We start from the raw sequence: 22,634 nt of genomic DNA, 5'->3' as shown, positions 1-22,634 counted from the left end.
ATTTATTTATTTATTTATTTATTTATTTATTTATTTATTTATTTATTTATTTATTTATTTATTTATTTATTTATTTATTTATTTATTAAATATCCTGCCTATCTGGTCGGTTAAGACCACTCTAGGCGGCTAACAGCATAAAAATAGGACAATAAATATATATAAAACAATTTTACATAAAGATAGATATTTCAAAAACTGGGAGCAAACAATGGGGAAGGGAGAAAGGAGGGCATCAGGGATTGACTGGAGGGAAGGCCTGCCGAAACATCCATGATTTTAGTTGATTTTTAAAGATACCCAGCAAGTATTTATGGAGGTTCTTTGCTCCTCCCCTTAAGAGTTGCAGTTGTAAGGATAAAATATTCCTAATAAATACATTAATGGTGGTGTACAACTAGAATTGGAGAGTCCCGGATTCAGGACCCTGCTCTACCATACTGGGTAATCTGAGGCCAGTCTCTATCCCCCAGATCAATATTCATTTAAAACACTGGTGGGGAACAAGTTTTGTGATCTGACCTGTTAGGGTAATAGCAATCTTGAATCCAGTAACATAATAGCAATCTTGAATGCAGTAACGCTGAGTATCAGTAGTAGGGGGCTTTTACAACCTAATGTAATTGTCCTTTGCCAGTAACCACATTGGTAACATTCTTTTATCACCTTTGGAATTTGAGACATGTCCCCTCCCTCTCTTCCTGTTTGTTTTCCTGCTTCCATTGTCTTTGTTGTTGATGCCTTCTTCCTTTTCTGACCTACAAACAAGCAACAAGCATGGGAGGCTCTTCCATTTGGTAGAGACTCTATTTTCCCCTTTTTATCCTTCTGGATGTAACTACAGATGGTAACTGTAAGTAAAGGTACATTTTCTACTTTAAATGCTTCTTGAGTATTTTATCAAAGCAAAGTGCTAGTCTGTGGGGAAAAGAAACCAAAGGAGTGAGCAGAAACTGAGAGTGAGCAGATCTCTCCACATTTTTCTCTGTGCTGCTGCTGTTTTTTCTACTGCATACTCTGCCAACTGAAAGGAATACCCAAAATTCCCCAGATGACCCACATCTCACTTCTCTGACCACTTGTGGCCATGTAATGTAGTCTTAACACATGTAACATTGTTTTGTAGTTTACTGACAGTCTCTTAGTGTTAAGGAGTTAGGACATGGTCCTGAAGATACAGTAGGCAGTCACAAAGGAGACCTATGAGTGTGCTTGCTGGGAAATTTCTAGAGGCTCTACAGAATAAAATTATCTTTGGCTTGCTCTCCATATCGTTTTTGAACCCTAAACAATTGCAGACTGGATAGTGTTGATGGGCATAACCAAGTCCCCTGACATTTTGCAGCCAGGGACCCTGTTTCGTTCCTTCCTCAGCTTCCCCATGTGAGGAGACAATGAAGGGATGGCAGACTTCAGTCATACCCAAATGCAAACTAAAGGGGTGTGCTTGAAGTTGGTGTGCAGATTTGGGAAGCTTCTTCCACCCCCTAACTTTCCTTCATTAGCTTCACTGGTGAAATCAATTGGTAGTCTTCGGGAACACCTCTGCGGCCAGCACATGGGCCTGGGAAGCTTTGCATGGCCTGTGCTTTCCTCCATCAGAGAAAATGCAGAGCAGAACAAAGTACCTATTATTCTCTTTGATTGGAGATACAAATACTCCTTCCTTGTGCTTTGGTTCAGATTGGGAGGATGTATACCTGGGAAGGACGCCCTAGTTTGGGGACAGTGGGGGTGAAGAGGGGCTTAAGAAGGGTGACGGACACCTCTGGACTCTATGCTGGCTAGTCTGGATCTGCTCATGGACTCTGGGTGGAGGTTCTTTGCTCCTCCCCTTAAGAGTTGCAGCTGTAAGGATAAAAATGGAGAGCAGGAAAATCAAGGGCATCGGGATGCCATACGTATCTTATGTATTATCACAATATTGGTATTTAGTATAACTCTATGATAAATCCCTAAATGGGACCAGTCTCACAATGAGGCAGAGGGAGAAAGTTACCTCCTGCAGAAGATGCTGGCAGGTACACAGATAGTGCCCGTTCCCCATCTGCTATGTTGAGAAACAGAGCTAGGTGTGGCAGGCAGCCTGTTACTCTCACTCCAACCTAAAATGGTACCCTCAAGTGTAGTGAAGGATTATGTTCCATCCTTTTCCCATTGTGTTGTGCATTGTTCTGCCCAAATAATTTGTATGATAAAATTACACCCAAAGGTTGTGTAATATGCACATTACATGAGTCTATGGCCTGGGTATAACAATTGGGGGGCTTAAAAATATTTTTAATATTAATGTTTTGCTTTATTTTCCCTATCTCCAATGATTTTCTAAAGCAGGTTTCAGTAGTTTTTCAAGATACAGAAGCCAGATCAGCAGTAGCAACTCAAATGTCTATGGACAAATCTTACTAAAGCTATCAAAGGGGATAAATTAAAATATAGAGTATTTAACTTCTTCCCAAGTAAATTTGATCTGATCACAATTCTACCATCTTACAGTGCACTAACATTGTCATATGACATGTAGGAATGGAACATAGATATTGCAAGAAACGCCAAGCGGTGGGCAAGCGAATGTGCTTTCAAACACAGTTCAGCAAGGAGCAGAACAATACGTAAGTTAAAAGGCTGGTTTTTGGAAAACGGGTATTCCAAAACATGACACAAACTGAAGGTATAACATATAGTTTTCTGTTAGTCTGTGCCTCCTCATGGAAGGTTGCTTTCTCCCAACCACATGGAACTTATGGGGGAGGGTGCAGTCCCCTGTTCTGAAGAGGGGGAGCTTCCAGGAAGTGACATAAGCCTTTTTAAGGAGAAAGCTGGGATAAAAATATTTTTTTAAAAAAATGAAATAATAAATCATAATTTCTTGCTTGAATTTGTCAAAAAAATTCCTCTTTCAAAAGTTCTAAATTCTTTGGAATATTTGTACCCCAAAATCTAATAAACTTTCAGACATTAAGATCCATTTTTCCTAATTATCTTCTTAAAATTAAACAACATCTTATTTACATCAATTTATCTATTTTGTTGTCCTCCACATTCTTTCTAGTGATTTTACTTGATCCATAACTATTAATGGATTTTATGTAGTTAATGAAATATATTCATCAAATAAACTAATCTTAATTCTATCTGTAAAATCTATACCGCAAATTAATGTATCTTCTCTGGTGATAACATTTGCTAACAATTCTATAACTAAAGCAAATGATATTGGGGAAAGCGGGCATCTTCATCTAACGCCATAACAAAGAGATATCTGTTCTGCTATGTCATTTACTAGCACAATTGCAATATTCTCTACATGTAATTGATTTTATACCTTTAAATTGCTCCTCATAAACTAATGTTTTATTACCATTTTTCTCTTAAACTACAACATAAACATAAACATAAAATACATAAACCAAAATACATATTGACTGTGTTCCCCACCACCATAGTCGGGACCTCTTGCAGTACTTCTTCTTCCTTTATCTTTGTTCTTCTTCTTCTTCTTCCTTTATTGTCTTCTCCAGAACTACATTGATTCTTGATTTGGAGCTTTCCCTTTTCCTCTTGTTAGCACATATTCAAGAAATCTGCCTCATATATCATAGAAATTATTCTTTTTCATCTCTCCTTTCTTAACCTTTAAGTTACCAGTTAACTTATCATTTATAGCAATGTTCCATATTTCATTATACCATTCTTCCATTCGAAATTCAGACCTTGATTTCCAATTCCTAGCTATTCTTAATCTGGCTGCTGTTAATAAATTGGTAATCAATTCTCTAGTCATTTTATCATATTCTGTATTCTCAAATATTCATAGAGCTATCTCAGGATTAAATTCTATATCTTTTTCTCATATGTCATTTAGTTCTTTAAAGATTAGTTTCCAAAATCTTTGTACTTTTCGCATCACCACCACATATGAAAGTATGTACCAATTTCCTTCTCACATTTCCAACAGACAGATAACTAGCGTTAATTTTATTCGATTTTGTTGATGTCAAATACCATCTTAAACCCATCTTAACTTTTTTTTTCTCTTATTCTCACCTTATTACCAGTTTTAATGTTGGCTAATGTTCCACACAATCAAATGCCTTAAAAGTAAATAATGAGACTATTCCCACCTTAATTTTTAGTTTTCTTATGACATTTATTATATTTAATACTCTCTTTGTCAGATCTACCATTTGACTTCCAATTATAAAACTACTTTGATCTTTAATACATTTTGCAATGAAAACATTCGTTTTCTTTTTTTAAAACTGCTGTATGTATCTTAGCATCTTGTTTTATTAATGAAATAGGTCCGTAAGCTCTAGGGTCAGTTGGGTCCTTATTTGCTTTTGGAATTGATGCAAGTAATTAATGTTTCCAAGATAACGGAATAGTGGTGGTATTTCTTTCCTTGTCTCAGGTGGCAGAAGAGTACAGATTGGCACTAGTTTGGAATCAGTAGTAAAATTTGTCTCCAAGTGAGACATTAACATTCTTGGTAAGACAATAATGTACTCTAGAAAAGGGACAAGGACATAGCTGATATTAATGCCACTTTTCCTGAAGTAATTATATTCAGTTGCTGAAGTAGGCAAGCTCTCAAGTTTATTTGTTAATAACTCTATTTCTGTTTTTAGAAGACAAAAGCTGTGGTGAAAATCTCTTTATGTCAAGTCGGCGTCATTCTTGGTCTAGGGCCATTCAGACATGGTATGATGAAGTAAAATTCTTTCGGTACGGTTTTGGACCAACATCAGAAAACCGTGTAATTGGCCATTACACTCAGGTAAAAGACTGGCCACACAGTGTCAATGTACTTCCTTTTATAAGTGTATCATTGCTAACTATTTGAGACACGGTGAACATGAACCTATCTTTTTTTTGGAAGGAGCAAGCTAGCAAGCAAAGGTATCAGTTCTTCCAGTGCAAGGCAATTGATCCTGTATTCATAAAAGACTGGAGCAATGCTGAGACTTTATACAGTGGTGCCTTGCTTAGCGATGTTAATTGGTGCAGCAAAAATCGCTGCTAAGTGATTTCATTGCTAAGCGATTTTAAAAAGCCCATAGAAATTCATTAAAATGAGTTTAATGCGTTCCTATGGGCTTAAAACCTAACCTTATGCGAAAATCCTCCACTGCGGTGGCCATTTTTGGTACCTCTAAAGCGAGGCAAAACAGCGGGCAGCCATTTTGTTTACTTGGCGGCCATTTTGGAACCGCTGATCAGCTGGCCGAAAATGGGGGCTTTGCGATGATCTCTTCCCTGTGATCATCGCAAAGCGAAATTTCCCCATAGGGGCCATCGCAAAGCGATCGCTCTTGTGATGGCAAAAAGTCCATCACAAAGCTATTTCATCGCTATACGGAGCAATCGCTATGCGAGGCACCACTGTATTGACAGAAGCTGCCACTAAAAATAAAGTGTGTTCATTTTATTTATTAGCTGTAATTTTTGCCATATTTCCATTTCACCTATCTTCCAGTAATCTCATGGTAGCATATGTACATGACTCTCCTCTTACCCACTTTATGCTCATAACAACTATGAGGAGAGTCAGGCTAAGAAGATGTGATTGATCCAAGGTTACCCAATGAAAATCATGGCCGAATGGGAACCTGAACCCAGACCTCATGAGCCCTAGTTCAGTATTAGAACTGTTACTCCACACTAGCTCTTTCAGTTGCAAAAGACAGAGGAAATCTGCACAAATCGAAAATACAAGAACAACAAAAGAAAAATAGGGCCCCTGGAAACACTGGCAAAGCCCATATATCTGGGTCTGTGCTGGTGACATCTACACACTGCCCACACATGGAGTGAGCCACTAAACTCATAATGGTAGTGACACATCTCCGGCATACACAATGCACAAGTAGTGACTGAATGTGCCCACATTATAAATCCCTCTGATACTGGCAGCAGTGGTCCCCAACTTCCCTTTAAGCAGGACCTGGAATTCTCTGCACAGATGCGGAGTGAGCAGCAGCATTGATAGGCACCAGCCTCTCTGCCCATCTCTTTTGCCCACCAGAAGAGCCCTATCATGATGTCAGTTGAAACAGGATTTCTATTTACCTCTCCATCCTATTAAAGAATGACAAACATCATAATGAAAAAACCTTCCACAATCAGAATTTGGAATATTACCAGTCCTGAAGTGATGGAGAGGGCATATTTATGAGACTGCCAGCCAATCGCTTTGTTTGGTTTTGAGAAAAAGCAATACTGGCTAGCTGTGCATTCCATCACAAAAGGAGGGGAAGCACAGCCTCAAACCATCATTTAAGCATATTAAGCTCTCTGCCACATTAAGAAAGGACATGGGAGGAGTTTGTGAGATGAAACGACGAACAGTTCTGCAGCTAATACTGTACACAGAAGTGTGGCCTTGTGTAGATCTCTTTTCTAATTTAGTTTCAGATTGTCCATAGTAAGCATTTATAAAGTGACTACTGTACATTCATATTTTTGTGTGCATCTGCAGGTGATTTGGTATAATTCATACCAAGTGGGATGTGGTATCGCCTACTGTCCTTATCAGCCAGACTACAAGTACTTTTACGTTTGCCAGTACTGTCCTGCGTACGTATCCATTAAAAATGTACAATTTCTTGGTGAAACAATTTTTTTTCACATATGACACAAGAACATTTAAGTTCAGAGTTGCGGTTGTTCTTATGAATTATCAAGTTGTTTCTATGATGATCCATTGAATTAATGTCATTAATGGCCCTACTTGGACCTTGCAAACTCAAGGCCCTGGTTTCCTTTATTGAATCCATCCATCTCATGATCAACTTTCATTTTTTTCCTCTTCACTTCAATTTTCCCAGTATTATTGACTTTTCCAGAGAGTCTTGTCTTCTCACGATATATCCAGAGAACTATAGCTTTAGTCATTTCTATTTCTGGAGAGAGGTTGGGTTTTATATGATTTAGCACCCACTTATTTATCTTTCCGGCAGTCTGTGATATCCATACAGCTCTTCTTCAACATTTGTAATGCATTGCTTTATTCCCTACCAGTTTTCTTCACAGTATAGGTTTGTACATCCAGGTGTATAATTTCTCCTGCAGGCCCCACAGCTTTCAGTAACACACAACATTGACAAGTTATACCTTTTTTTGCAGAATAAAATGTAAGTGGATAAAACTGGAACATAGCTTGCATTGATTGCAGCAAGAAAGCATTGGTGCAGCATCAGGAGCGAATCCCAGCATCAGGGTGACCTGATTGTCAGCTGATGCCAACCTCCCAGCCCCCTTTGATCTGAGTAACTAATATGTGAACATAAATAACTCCTGGGTACAAAACCATTAGGGGGAGACCCACTGCCACCTATTGTGGAGGATTGTAGCAGAATCGCTGAGCCAGACACATCCTTTCTAGTCTTCCGCCTCCTCCAAAATTCCTGATCCCCATCTGAGAGGATCTCTTTGCCTGAAATATGGTCAACCACTCATCTCCTTTGTCCAGGATCTGCTCCTATGTACAAAACCACTACTAGAAGCAAGCCAATATTGTCCCAAGCCTGACTGCCTCCAGCTAATCTGTTTCCATTGCAGTCACTCCAAGAGACCCTACCAGATGTCCCCCAACCACTGTTCCTGCCCCACATCTGAAAGATGAACCCATAATCCCTAGAAAAAAAGGCAGCCTTGGTATGCACTTTGTCCCAGTGATGGACCCACATTTCACCACTACATGAACAGCTGCTCAGGTGATCTTACATATAGCCAAGTCTACCTTTGACAGATGCTGGGCTCCACAAAACGCTTGCTTCCCCAGTATGTCTGATCAAAGCAAGGTCACTATGGACATCCAAAGTCACAGCAGTGTGAGATGATCTTCTGTGCTGAACATGAAATCCAGGTTCTTATGAGCTGGCTGGTCATTCTCACCTAACTGATGCATCAATGCAGGTTGCCCCTCAACCAGAAAGCTATGATCAGTTTGTGACTTCCATTTGGGACTGTTCTGATGCCTCCATATCAAGAGGGTGCTGGACCAACTACATCCTTTTAGTGGATATGCAGTAAAAGCTGGGAGGATTTTGATCTTCATTCTTACAGAAACAAAAAGACCTCACTGGATAGAGACTGCAGCGGAGTTCGATCAAGTAGCATCCAGAAAGCTTGGAGACTATTGAAAAGACTGAACAATGATCCAAACAAAAGGACACTGTATGGAAATATAACCTCGAACCAAAAAGCACACCAGCTGCTCCTGGCAGGGAAGATCAACCAAGGCGTAATAAAAATGAAACATCAAAGAGATATTCAGAGTGATTCCAATGGACTTTTTCCTGCCTTCATATTGGAGGAAGCCATAAGATGATGTAGGAATGGCAAAGCAGTGGGACTCAATGATATTTAATTCAAGCAAATTAAACATTTTGGGCAAAACACAATGGAATGGCTCTTTCAACTGTTTAATAACTGCTGGACAAGCAAACAAATCCCAAAAATATGTCAGAATACAAAAGTAATCCCTATATTGGAACCAGGCGAAGAATCATCAGACCCCAAAAGCTACAAAGCAATTTCCCTACTCTGTCACTTATACAAAGTATTTGAACAAATACTATTAAATCATCTAGCCCCTCAGATTGAACCTCTTCTAATTCCACGAGAAGCAGGCCAAAAGCTGTATAGCTCAAATCTTAAATTGTACCCAGCATTTAAAAGGTGTGTTTAGGAGCAGCCTTTGTCGACCTTATAGTGAAATATGATACTGTCCATTACCAATTGCTGCTCAAAAAGCTCTACTTTCTTACTAACAATCATGAACTAACAGAAATGGTTGCTGTTCTACTTTTTTTTCAATTTTGAAGATTCTTTGTTGAATTTCACTTGAAAGTTGGTTCTGCCCTCTGCTTACTACACTTCACATGATCCTTGTCCTCACGTTCCTCCTTCTCCCCTCCTCCATCTCAGGGTGCAACAATGAAAACATGCCAATATAGCAATCACTGAAAATATGCTCCCTAACTCTGCAGGACAGGTGCAAGCTGGGGTGGGGGCAGTTTCCTAGACTGTCATCTACAGAGTACACCACTGATCTTTCTTTCCACCCTCTGGCATGTTTGGAGTGCTTTAATGCCACTTAACAACACTCCCAAAGAGGATTCTGAGCTAAGCCTGTAAGCTTCAAGTCTATTACATCTCAACCCTTGCTGAAAGCAAAGGTGCAGGTTGTGATATAAATAAATAGAGTGAAAGCAACTATGATAATGATGGTGGGAGAAAACAGAGGCCCAAAGAAGTCCTGGTAAGAGGGAGTTCAAAGGCACCAAGTTCATCAAGCTTCTTCTGGGCACTGTCAAGCAGTACAAACTCTTGAAGAAAAAGCATATACAGCAATCACTCTAGATGGAGAGAAAGAACCAAAGGCTCTGTATGACGTGGTGCCATGCAAATAGTTCAAAGAAACACCAGTTGGGGGAAAATAATGCTTCTAGCCGCTCAGAGTGGTATAGATTTACCAGATGAGTGGGATATAAATCAAATAAATAAATAAATAAATAAATAAATTCAGCCTTTACAAGTGGGAGTTTACTGGAGATGATACCAGCAGTGGTCAACTCATATGTTTGGGAGCACACAGACACCAGCCACTTACACCTAATCCTCAGGGGTCCCTCTGTTTCTCCTTGGTAAAAGCCCCCTCCCCTTGGTCCAATGGTAGGAAGTGCATCTATCAGTATTTTCTAACTGGTATAAAAGAGGGGCTCCTGGAGCATTGTAACGAGGATATCTCTCCACAGCCCTGGATGTATTAACACCGCTAATTGCATGATATATATTTCCATTTGACATTCCAGAGGGAACCGGGCAGACATCATGAACACTCCCTATAAAACAGGAAAGCCATGTGAGGACTGCCCAAATGCTTGTGACAAAGGATTATGCAGTAAGTTGGACTATCAAGAGACAAAAAGGTGGTCATGTACAGAGGTATTCTTAGATAGGTTTGTGAAATTAGCCAACCAATCTACAAAGATAAAAATCATAGCTTGTTCATAAGCACTATAAAACACTGATAACTATTAACTGTAGAATTCTCTTGTTATCACTCAAATCATCATATTCACAATCATCACCACCACCACCAATCACCAGAATCCTATTGGTTACCAGCATACGTGCAGTGACAGAAATCTACAGCCGCCCCAAGCAGACGTTGTCTAGAGGGGCGGGGTAGAAATCAAATAAATGAATGAATGAATGAATGAATGAATGAATGAATGAATGAATGAATGAATAAATAAATAAATAAATAAATAAGTAAATAAATAAATAAATAAATAAATAAATAAATAAATAAATAAATAAATAAATAAATAAATAAATAAATAAATAAATAAATAAATAAATAAAGCTGCAAATTGCTGCTGGTATCCCTCACCCACGAACCAGCCTCGCAAATTGGTGCATGGCAAGAGATGCCAAGAACAGCTCATTCAGGAGAGCAATTTGCCACCGCAGCGTATACCATTGCACTTATGCTAGCATAATGTACCAAGAAGAAGAAAAAGAGTTTTACAGAAGCAATTCTAAATGTAAATTACTTGCTAAATTTCTACGATCTGCTATATCAAAGGAATTTGGAGATTCTGATTTATAGATCATAAAAGGAAATATTTAGATTTTTGAAACTCAGGACCAAAGATTATAATGTGGAAACATGTCCAAAAAAATCATAATAATTATATAAGATGGTGCCTTCATGCCCCCTCTGGGGAGATCGGAGTACTGTAGCTATGTTTTGCTCCTGTTGAAAACAAAGCACTGACTAGAGAGATGATTTCTTAAACAACCGGGTTCTTTTTTTAAAAAATGAGCTGGATAGTTTACTGTATGTATTGTTCATTTTCCAGTGTAGGTAGCACTGATGTTTTGTTTTGTTTTGTGTTTAGCCAATCCATGCAAGTATATGGATAAATTCCGTAACTGTCCAGATTTAAAGAATCGGTGGGGATGCAACCATCATCTAACAAAAGACTGCAAGGCTTCTTGTAAATGTACCACAGAAATAAAATAAGGCTCCAGAATAAATTGCCTGTGCCAGTCATCTCCCTGTAGTCGAGCTATAACATTGACCTTTTACTTTATTAAGACAATCATTTAAATTTGAGTATCACTCGGAAAATATTGTGCACATCTACAGTTTTATAAACTAATTATCTCTTTTTTAAAAAAAAACAAAAACATTTCTTTTTCAATATCTCTTTCCATGCCATACTTTCTGCTTATTTTAAAAAAACGTATTTTACATATTTGCCTTCTTTTATGCTCTATAATGAAATTTACTGAAGTAATTAAGTTTCTGATTCTGTTCAGATTATAACGTTTTTCTATGTTGAGACACAGCAGTGCTCCTAGCGTGTTGAAAGGCAGATCAGGGATTTGATCTACAATGGATGAAGTTACATGTAGGGTTATCATAATATTTGTTTAGTTGGAAACAACAACCACCACCCTGGGTTTTAGAGGTGCCATCAGGTACCCATTCAGATAGAAAGCAAAGTGTAGAGTCGGTGATTTGTCCTAATGTTTTTGAAGGGAAAATTCTTTAAAATGATGGCGCAAGAGCTGAGTACACAGTAACACCATACACAAAGAACAAAGCTACTAGACTCAAAGAAAAGAAAAGAAAGCATCAAGTAGTGTCTGGGAGGGAAAGTCTTCTCATAATAGTTCTGTGTTGGGATAGCTTTAACTGTATTTTTTGCCTTTATTTGTTTGCTGGTGCTTTTTGTTTTCTTGAAGCAAAAAAGAACAATCCTCCTTTGGCTCCAGCACCGTCTACAGAACCAAAATTCTGACTGCCTGTTGAGAGCCTCACCAGTCACACCACCAGGTCTTTAAAATAGCTCTTGCAACACAATTGGATAGAAAATTTCTCAGGCAGTTTAACACAAAGTAGGATAGCAAAAAGTTACTTGAAAGAGGGAACATGAAAGAAACATAAAGCTTTCATGTACCCATTTTAAATAAATGTAAATCGATCATATTTAATAGTTTCTGTCTCCACAATTGCTGAAAGATCATGAATTCTAAGAGAGATGTTTTTGTGTTTTGAGCCTTTTGTATAAACATGAAAAGCACATTGCTAGCATAGAATCATAGGAAAGTGAAGTTGGAAGGGGCCTACAAGGCCATCAAGTCCAACCCCCTGCTCAATGCAGGAATACAGTCAAAGCACATCTGCCAGGTGATAATCTAAGTTTTTCTTGAATGCCTCCAGTGTTGGAGCACTCACCAACTCCCAACTGGTTCCACTGTCATACCACTCTAACAGTTAGGACATTTTTCCTGATCTTCAACCGAAATCTGGCTTCCTTTAACCTGAGCTCATTGCGGCGTGTCCTGCACTCTGGGGTGATTGAGAACTGATCTTGTCCCTTCTCTGTATGACAGCATTTCAAATACTTGAAAAGTGCTATCATATCGCCCCTCAGTCTTCTTTTCTCAAGGCTAAGCATGCCAAATTCTTTCAGCCTTTCCTCATAAGGCTTGGTTTCCAGCTCCCTGATCATCCTTGTCACCTTCCTCTGAACTTGTTCCAATTTGTCAGCATCCTTCTTGAAGTGTGGTGTCCAGAACTGGACACCATACTCAAGGTGAGGCCTAACCAAGGCTATCCCTTGATCGCATCCCTTGATCAAATTCTATCATTCCAATCATTGCACTTTATACTAGCTGCCTCAAATCAGTGGTCGCTGTATGAATGATTTCAAAGTTAAATATATTAGTGGGAAAATAATGCAATAATTAATGTGCTTAATATTGAAAATTCACAATAGTTAGCCTATTATTGTCATGACCTCATCAGGGTAGTTCTACAGCAAGGATGAGCCTGAGGAACCTGAGCATGATGTGCAGATCAGCCTCCCTGGATTTCAGGAACTTAGATAAAAATAGAATGCAATGAAGGCCTGTTTTATATTTATGAGCTGATCCCAGTACGGGCATACTCCTACATGCAGCCCTAAATCAGGATGGGTGTGTGTCAGCAAAGGATTGTGGAACAGGTACTGTATGCTTGTTACTTCAGATGTCTCATCTGGCCATGGTGGCATTATATGCTGCAACACACTCTAAAACTCTCCATGCAGGGCTGCCTTTGAGAAATGTTCAGAAACTTCCATCAGTCTAATTGGGTGCAGCCAAGCCGTGGACCTCAGCCAGTTACAGGCAGCATATAACTCCATTGCAATGATAGCTTCCCTGCTGCAGCTCTGTTATCCAGCCACCATTCAAAATGTTGGTTATTATCTTTAAGAAGTACTGTATATCAGCGGTCACCAACCATGGACCTCCAGATGTTCTTGGACTGCAACTCCCAGAAATCCTGGCCAGCAGAGGTGGTGGTGAAGGCTTCTGGGAGTAGTAGTCAAAGAACATCTCGAGGGCCAACGTTGGGGACTACAGTTGTATATGAACCTGGAGCCAAACTATCAGAAGGACTCTATTCTCCCATTAAAGACTGCCCACACTTTGAGATTTTTAGGGGAGTCTTCCTCCCCCCCCCACACACACACATACCAGTCCCACCATCCTTGAGGGCATATTTGGTGCAAACAGGAGAGGCCGCTTTCTCGGCGTATTACTCTCAGGTTGTGGAAGACAGGATAGCCCAGCTCCCACTTGCTTGTCTTTCTGCCAGACATTTTTGTTCAGAGAGCCTTTTGACAATTGATTAGTTGCTGAGAAAGAGCTTTTTTTGTTGATACACTTAAACTATGTTTTTAATTTAATTAAATATTGACTTGTTTAACAGAATCTGTTAAAAGAGAAAACATGGGTATAAATCTATCACATAGATAAATGGCTAGGAAGTGAAAAAATGTGATCATTAGGTGTACCAAGTTATTCATCGTCTTAGAATGTTCACCTGATTTCTTTTTTTTTCTCTTTTTCTCTTTCTTCTTCTTCTTCTTTTTTTTTACAGCAAATATATTTTTCCAGAAAGACATTCTCCCACCCTGTCCCCCTGGGGACATATATTTCATTTGTTGCAAAACACAAATGTGTCCGGCTGTTTTTGTTCCATAGTCTACAGAAAGAACAAATATGACATGTCACAGAAAGCTTAGTGTTGCCTCATAGTTACCTCTGTTTTCATAACTCCCTTCCTGGTGACAGCCAAATGACATATCAGCTTGCTTCTACTTCCTTCAAAGTTCGGTGTGCAGTAAATGCTAGAAAGAACAATGGTTCTTTCACTGTGTACTCAACAAAATCAAAAACCAGGAATGAACTCTGGAAACAAATTTAAAAAAACCTCATCCTGATCATTTTGAAACTAAGCATAAATGTAATCTCAACCACCAGAGACAATTTCAGTGTTTCACAATTTGCAGCCCACACTTAATGCTGTGTTCTTAGCATTAATATTTGGTTCTGACGTTACACCAATATTTCTTAATAACATGGAAAACTAATGCTGTCTGAAGAAAGGAAACATAAATTAATGAGTAATTGCTTTCAGAGGAAGGTACAAGTCCGTAGTAGGAGAAACATGCAGATTTCACCAAATAATTTGTACATTACAATAGAAGACAAACTTTAAAACTCTTTTTAAAATGAGGTCACAACGTGCTGTGGAAGTTCTCCGCCAGTTGTGAGACCAAAGTAAAGAAAATCCAGAGATTAACATCATACACATTTCACCACAATAGTTATACTTCTTCCAAATTACTGAATCACAGCAATAATTTGCAGCAATAAATTAAGGAATACACCCATAGAATTTACTTAGCTGTTGATTTACTATTCAAGAATTTAATTCAAGGGTTTCAGACTAGCAATAGGATACTGGCCTATCTATATGGTATTTGTACATATGCCTATAGGTCCATGACACACACTTAGGACCTCTGAGGTTCACACAGATCCATATAACAATGACTCTACCTTAGAAAATTCGGTTTTTGGCCAGACCACCCCATTTTGGCTGTGGGATTTTGTAACTGTAACCTGAAAAAGTTTTTCGGGGTGTGCTATTGCTGTTATTGTTTTAAATTGTGTAACCAGATAGCAGGGAACACTCTGAAAATATGACTGTAAAGCCACAATAGCGTTCATGAGAGAAGCAGCACAATATTGACAATGAATAATGTAATGAGAGGAAAACAGAGAGGAAGCCGAATTAGGTCAACCAGTCATCACAGCTGCAAGCTTCCGAGGTTGTATGTTTCTTGCTTCTGGGGCAGGGGGAGGCCTCTAAGGGGAGCAGCCCCAAACGAGACCTGTTGCCTTCATATCCTATGTGAGGGGCTCCCACAGGGACTTGGGTGACCAGTGTACAAAATAGAATGCTGAAAGAAAGAGAGCATTGGTCTGATTCATAAGTCTGATATTCTTATGGAGTTCTAGTTTTTCTAGTTCCACACTACAAATCTGGAAATGGATTTGTACGCTTTGTGCAAAGATTCCATCTAACCACCCACAATGATTTAGTGGAACAAGAGCTTCAAGGGTTAGAACACCCTTTAAGCTTTTTTGATTAATATGGATGATGACATCATCAGTCGCTGCCATGCCACACTTCTCTTTTTCCTCTGAACTTTGCTGCAATTCTCAGAAAACCTACTAGAAGAAACAATAACTGAAATCCTACTGCACCATTACACAGACAGCATGAGTTTCAGAAGTGATTCCTCTAAAATTAAATCAAGAAATCTCTGTAGATATGACTTGTTACATGCCGAGTCACATGATTCAGCATGCAACAAATAATGCCTATGGATATTTCTTAATTTACAGCAATTTTTTCTAAAAGTCACATTATTTGCATAACTGCATATCAGGATTTCAGCCGGTATATTGTTGTGATCTATTCCTGAAAGCTAAGTATTTGTAGTTCTCTTGAATATTAATGTGCCATTACGACACGATTTTTCTTCTTCTCTTATGATTAAATTTTCTTTCTCATTTCTTTAACTGTATTTGAATTTTTCTGTTCTTGTTTTCTCATTCAGACGCTTATTCAACATCACCACTCTTATTTACTGTTATTGTTCTAGTATGCTTTTGCATTATTATGACTATAATAAAAAAAATAGAAGGGGAAAAATATAATCTAGTGTGTAATTTACTGAAGTATATTTGCTGAGAAGTCTGCAATTAAAAATACAGTGATGCCAAAGTCAGGTCTCTGTAACATAACTTAATTTTACTGGGTTCTCATTTCAGTCCCTCTCATATCAAGAAAAAAGCAATGCAATTAACATTGCCAAGAACAGTGAAGAGGGCATCTGACATTATTAAATTAGACAGATAACTTAATCTGATATGACTTCCATCACCTTTTAGGAAACTGCCATGATGGCTGGAGCATTCTGAAGCTGGAGTCCCTAAATGCAAACTTCTCCAAGCTGTACCTCCAGTCAAACTGATAGGACAGGGAATATGTTGTCTTTTGTTTCCTTTTTTTAAAGGATGGGCAGTGTCCACATATGCTACATTCTGGTGAATGCTTTATTTAATATATTCGCGAAGGCATTCACGGCCGGGATCTAATGGTTGTTGTGGGTTTTTCGGGCTCTTTGGCCATGTTCTGAAGGTTGTTCTTCCTAACGTTTCGCCAGTCTCTGTGGCTGGCATCTTCACAGGACAGCCGGCATCTTGAGAGCACAGGTTGCTGTCCTCTGAAGATGCCGGCCACAGAGACTGGTGAAATGTTAGGAAGAACAACCTTCAGAACATGGCCAAAGAGCCCGAAAAACCCAGAACAACCAATGCTTTATTTATTTTTTAAAAACTGCTGAAGCATCTGACCATTTTGACAGGTTTTGACTTTAGTCAGAGCCTAGTCTGGAGCTGCAGTAATCTGCATCACAAACAACTGGGGGGAGGTTGCATGTGGGTGGCAAGTGCACATAGCATTCAGTATTCCTGTGATGTTTCCTTCATTGCACATCCCTGGAGCCCTGTGATGTCAGGCCTAAAACCTCAGACACAGAGGTGTGCCCATGTGATGTCATTAACTGTGTGATGACAGAGCGGGCAAGGCCTTCTGCATGGGACAGACAGGTTACATGTCAACATAATAATGAATTTAAAGGGCAGTGTAATCTTAGAACAGCAAAGCTAGAAAGGGTCCTATGGCTCATATAGTCCAGCTCCTGGAAGCACAATGGGAAATCAAACTCCCAACTTCTGGCTCTGCCGCCAGATCCCTAACTACTAAGTCTTTCTTGGTGCTACCAAGTGCTTCCTTCCCAGAGTCTGCTGGAAGAAATTTGTGGGCTGAACACTGCAACACCCAATGGGAAGCAAATGGAAAAGAAAAGGAACACTGTTTTTTAAACCAGAAGTAGTGGAAATTGAGTTCTCCAGAAGCAACTAGAAAGGGATATACAGTCATGCCAAAAATATTGACACCCTTGCAATTCTGTCAGAAAATGGAACCCTTCTCTGAGAAAATTGTTGCAGTTGCAAATGTTTTGGAACTCACACGTTCATTTCTTTGGTTTGTATTGGAAAAAAAAACAGAGAAGAAAAGTCAAATCTGATACAATCCCACACAGAAACCCAAAAAGGCACTGGCCAAAATTATTGGCACCCTGTTTAAATTGTAAGAAATAATTGCTTTTCAAGCATGTGATGCTCCTTTAATTTGTATTTAGACACACCTGTCACAAGTAAGAGGTGTGGGCAATATAGTAATCGCACTTGCAACCAGATAAGATGGAGGAAAGTTGGCTCAACCTTTGTGTTGTGTGTGACACTGAGCATGGAGAAAAGAATAAAATGTAAAGAGTTGTCTGTGGATTTCAGAGAAAAAAATGTCAAAAAATATCAACTTCATCTCCAGAGATCTTAATGTTCCTGTGTCCACTGTGTGCAATATCATCAAGAGGTTTACAGCCCATGGCACTGTAAGTAACCTCCCTAGTTGTGGACGGAAGAGCAAAATTATTGAAAAATTGCAATGAAGGATTGTTCAAATAGTCAAGTTGATCTGCAGACACAGGGTACAACAGTGTCAGCTCGCACTATCTGTTGCCATCTGAATGAAAAGGGACGTTATGGAAGGAGACCCAGGAGGATACCACTGCTGACACAAAGGCGTAAAAAAGCAAGACTGGAATATGCCAAAACGTATGTGACAAAACCACAATCCTTCTGGGAAAATGTACTGTGGACAGATGAGACAAAAGTAGAGCTTTCTGGTAAAGGACATCATGGCACCATTTACAGAAAAAGAAATGAGGCATTCAAAGAAAAGAACACAGTCCCTACAGTCAAACATGGTGGAGGTTCAAAGATTTTGGGATTGCTTTGCTGCTTCTGGCATTGGATGCCTTGACTGTGTGAACAGTATTATAAAATCTGATGATTACCAAAGAATTTTGGGGCACAACATAGTGGCCAGGATCAGAAAGCTGCGTCTCCACCAGAGGTCATGGGTCTTCCAGCAGGACAATGACCCAAAACACACTTCAAAAAGCACTCAGAAATGGTTACAACAAAACACTGGAGAGTTCTGAAATGGACAGCAATTCAGATCTGAATCCCATAGAACACCTGTAGAGAGATCTCAAAACAGCAATTGGCATTTCTGTGTGGGATTATAACAGATTTGACTTTTCTTCTCTTTTTTGGGTGTTGTTCCAACGCAAACCAAATAAATGAACATGTGAGTACCAAAATATTTGCAACTGCAACAATTTTCTGAGAGAAGGGTTGCATTTTCTGACAGAATTGAAAGGGTCATGACTGTACATCTGTAAAACAGAATTTATATTTGAGTTATCTGTCCTGAGAGTTTGGCCCACAACATCAAAATTTTGGACTATAATTCCCAGAATCCACAGGTAAAATGGTCTATTGGAGATTCTGGGTGCTGCAGTCCAAAAAAGCAATGTTGTTTGTTTGTTTGTTGCTTATTTGTTTGTTTACCGCTCATCTGGCAACCCAGGCCACTCTGGGTGGTTTACATAGCACGAAACATGGTATGAAACAAAACAATACAATAGCAAGACAAAGTATAAATTAATCAATACAAAACTAAACAGATAAAAATAATATCAATGAACAGTAACATAAAAAAAGAAAAATATGGTGGGGCTGATCAATAAGTTGAATCAAAATAGAGTAGAGTCTTGGAAGGCCTGTCTGAAAAGGAATGTTTTTAATAATTTCTTGAAATTATCTACCTCTGAGAAAGATGAAGAAAACAGCATTGTCAACACATGACTTCTAACAACATCAACAACAGCAACATGCAAGTCAACGAAAAAGACAAAGGTGTTTTTGAGCAAGTCTAAATGGCTCTCCTAAAGACATAACTCCTGATACTCTCCCCACCCCCCAAAATTTAAGATTGCTAGACCAGCAGAATATTCCTGAAATTCCAGGGTTAAAGCAAGGATGCAAACACTTCAGCCCTTTCAATCAACCCTACAATGCTCTAAAAATTGGAAAAGTCCGACGATACCGAAACAAGAAGATCTTATTGAAAAAATACGGGAAATAGCAGAAATGGACATTTTATCAGAAGTCATGAAGGACTATCCCCTACAAAAGGCAACAGAAAGATGGGACCTATTCAACAAATGGACTAAATTAACAGGCAATGTGTAAATAGCATATACTGAAATGAGAACTTAATCTAGAAGGCGGAAAAGAGTAAACAGAATAACTTAAAACTTTGATATGGCAATAAGTATAGAATGGTTGTTAGTATTTTATTGTCTCTCCTCTTCCTCATAAATTCCAAGTCCCCTTTTCCTTTTTGTCACCCCTTATGTTAAAAAAAAATAAAAATCATGGAAAAAAATCAACATTACAATGTCCTAAGGGCCACTGAGTATTATCCATGCTGATCCAACACAGACACAAGAGTCACCTGAGAAGTTTCAACATTCCTGAAACTCAGTAGCTCCCAGTCCTGGGTTGCCAGATGTTCTTGAACTGCAACTTCCAGAAGCCTTCACCACTACCTGTGCTGGCCAGGGTTTCTGGGAGTTGTAGTCCAGGAATATCTGCAGACACATGATTGGGAACCACTGCTGTAGCTTCTATTGCAGCACTGAGGAGATTTGTTCACAGGCCTCTCCTAGATGGATGTCTGAAATAGGCCTTAACTATATGACCAAGTGTGGTTGGTTTATCTGTGTATTAGCTTACAATCAAAATTGCAAGGGATAATAACAGGCAAAAGTAGTGAACAGAAAATAACAGTTTTAATATTACTGTTGATATTGATATCAATGTGTGGGATAATAAAATGTGATTCAAATGTTACTTTTAAGTCACCACAGGCTGAGGTAGTGTTTTATGTAACAAAAAAGTGGCCATTCCCTACTGAAAGATCAAATTTGCAAAGAGTTAACTTGTCTCCTCAATACGCCCCACCCCACTCTCCTCTTAAGTCATGAATGAGCCATTCAGGTCTTCTGAAGATCCATTGTTCAGGTTGTTGTTGGGTACAGGCAGAGGTATATGAGGAAGCAAAATCAGCTACAGACAACAACAGATCTGTACATCATCATATTCCATTCCCGGAAACCTGCACAAAAAGGTAACTGCTGCAACGTTTATCAGTCTTGTATACAATGATTTTGGTACATAAACTTAGGTACTTCTTTGTTGACAGCAAATGTTAGAGCAGAAGTAAGCTCTGGACATACTATCTAAATTATTGCATTTATAGTTAAAACAAGTCGAAATAAGGACAATTTATTTAGGGAAACTACTAAAATGGTGCCCTGCTGAGCACTGAATAGTGCTAGATGAATCACATACTATCTCCACAGTGATGTAATCAATCTTTATGCAGTTTCCTTGACTGTTTGTTCCACAGCCTAGTCTGATGTTCTCACGGGTCTAGTTTTAAGGAGTCTTACAGTCTCTATCTTTTTAACATGGCTTAAAGGTGAAAAGACAAATTAATCTGCATATATTGAAGAAAAATATGCAGAAGAAATACATGCAGAAGAAATTGGTCCAAGCGGGGGGGGGGAATCCCCAAATGTTTTTGGTAGACTGCCACTCTCCTCCTCAAACACAGCCTTCTTGGACCTGAACTGTGCTCTTGTTGGCCCTGTGACTTACTGAGTGTTCTGGACAGTAGAGGAAGAAAAAAAAAATGTAATAAGTTCTGCTGAAAAGATAACATTGGGTTGGCAGAGTATGGGATTGCTTCAGCCAGCAAACAGGAGCTTTGCAAGCACAAAATCAAAATGAAGAACAGCTGTTAAAACAAAGTCTCTAAGCCTGAATCAAAATCCAGACACAAACTTTGATGAAAGCTGGCCAAATGTCCAGGTAGAAATCCACTTACTGTTGTTGTCTATATGTCACACGTTTGAATGCTGAAAGAACTGATCCATAGATTAACAGAATTGGGTCTTCGTCCTTCCATTGTTACAATATTACCATAACGACAAGGAGAATCTATTTCCATTGATAGTTGACTATGTCAATGAAACAAACAAATGGTTTAAGCAAAATATGTTCTACAAAATTTAGGGATTGTTCCAATACAATGGTAGATTGTAACTCCAACATCTAAAACTACCTATGTCTGGATGCAACCCCGAGCATATTCAGAGAGGCACTCGGTTGTATTACATCACCAAGAATTATCAGATTTTCTCTTCATTGAAAAAGTCATTGCAATATCCTATATACACAAAACATAATTTTGTGATCCATAAATGTAAGAATCGTGGGCTTCAGTCAGGACAATCAGGCATGGGAATCAGGATAGTTAGGACTATCCTAACTGATCAGCAGATGATGCTGTCAATATGGCTATGATCCCAACAGATCAGCAGATGATGCTGTCAATATGGCTATGCACTATATCCTACAACATCTGGATTCCTCAGGGTCTTATGCACGGGTTCTTTTTGTCGACTTCAGTTCCGCGTTTAATACAATTGTACCATCTAAATTGTATCTTAAATTGATTCAACTAAAGGTACCCATCTCTGTTTGTAAATGGATACATAGCTTTCTGATAAATAGGAAACAGCAAGTGAGACTGGGGAAAATAACATCCGATATCCGCACAATTAGTATAGGAGCCCCCCAAGGGTGTGTACTTTCCCCATTGCTTTTCTCCTTATATACGAACGATTGTATTTCTACGAATCCCTCTGTTAAGATTCTAAAGTTTGCAGATGATACGACGGTCATTGGACTTATTAAGAACGGTGACGAGTCGGCATATAGACAGGAAGTTGAGCATCTTGTCTCATGGTGCAACAGTAATAGCTTAGTGCTCAACTCACAGAAAACGGTGGAGATGGTAGTGGACTTTCGTAAACACCCCCCTTGTATACTCCCACTTTCCATCTTAGGCAGCATGGTCTCTGTAGTAGAGTTGTTCAGGTTCCTGGGCTCTGTACTCTCTCGGGATCTGAAATGGTCAATTAACATCGATGGCATCATTAAAAAAGCTCACCAGCGTCTGTACTTCCTACGACAACTTCGGAAATTCAATCTGCCTCGGGAGCTGCTTGTCCAGTTTTACAGAGGCATTATAGAATCTGTCCTCTGTTCTTCCATAACTGTTTGGTTCGGTTCGGCAACCAAACTGGACAAGAACAGGCTTCAAAGGACTGTCAGAATTGCTGGAAAAATAATCAGAGCTGATTTGCCATCAATGGAAG

General features: G+C 39.0%; 2 protein-coding genes across 4 annotated transcripts in view; both read left to right on the top strand.

Moving 5' to 3' along the window:
• LOC110077510 (cysteine-rich venom protein helothermine-like) overlaps positions 1-19,035 on the top strand; it is a 36,975-nt gene extending 17,940 nt beyond the window's left edge. Inside the window, exons 4-8 of one of the 2 annotated variants that reach the window (XM_078377678.1) lie at positions 2,525-2,612; positions 4,632-4,780; positions 6,482-6,579; positions 9,822-9,910; positions 10,917-19,035. In XM_078377678.1, the coding sequence (XP_078233804.1) occupies positions 2,525-2,612; positions 4,632-4,780; positions 6,482-6,579; positions 9,822-9,910; positions 10,917-11,041 (549 nt within the window). In that variant the 3' untranslated portion in view covers positions 11,042-19,035. The remainder of the gene's footprint in view (positions 1-2,524; positions 2,613-4,631; positions 4,781-6,481; positions 6,580-9,821; positions 9,911-10,916) is intronic. The other variant, XM_078377684.1, reaches the window with a different exon arrangement.
• A 1,314-nt stretch (positions 19,036-20,349) lies between these two features.
• The window catches only part of LOC110077509 (serotriflin), a 31,342-nt gene continuing 29,057 nt past the window's right edge, over positions 20,350-22,634 (top strand). Inside the window, exon 1 of one of the 2 annotated variants that reach the window (XM_020790623.3) lies at positions 20,350-20,536. In XM_020790623.3, coding sequence (XP_020646282.3) covers positions 20,458-20,536 — 79 coding nt within the window. In that variant the 5' untranslated portion in view covers positions 20,350-20,457. The remainder of the gene's footprint in view (positions 20,537-22,634) is intronic. The other variant, XM_020790624.3, reaches the window with a different exon arrangement.

Source organism: Pogona vitticeps, chromosome 1, assembly GCF_051106095.1.
Source record: "Pogona vitticeps strain Pit_001003342236 chromosome 1, PviZW2.1, whole genome shotgun sequence".
Taxonomy (NCBI): domain Eukaryota; kingdom Metazoa; phylum Chordata; class Lepidosauria; order Squamata; family Agamidae; genus Pogona; species Pogona vitticeps.
The sequence above is the reverse complement of the archived record's forward strand: the minus strand, read 5'-3'. Positions and strand labels throughout refer to the sequence as shown.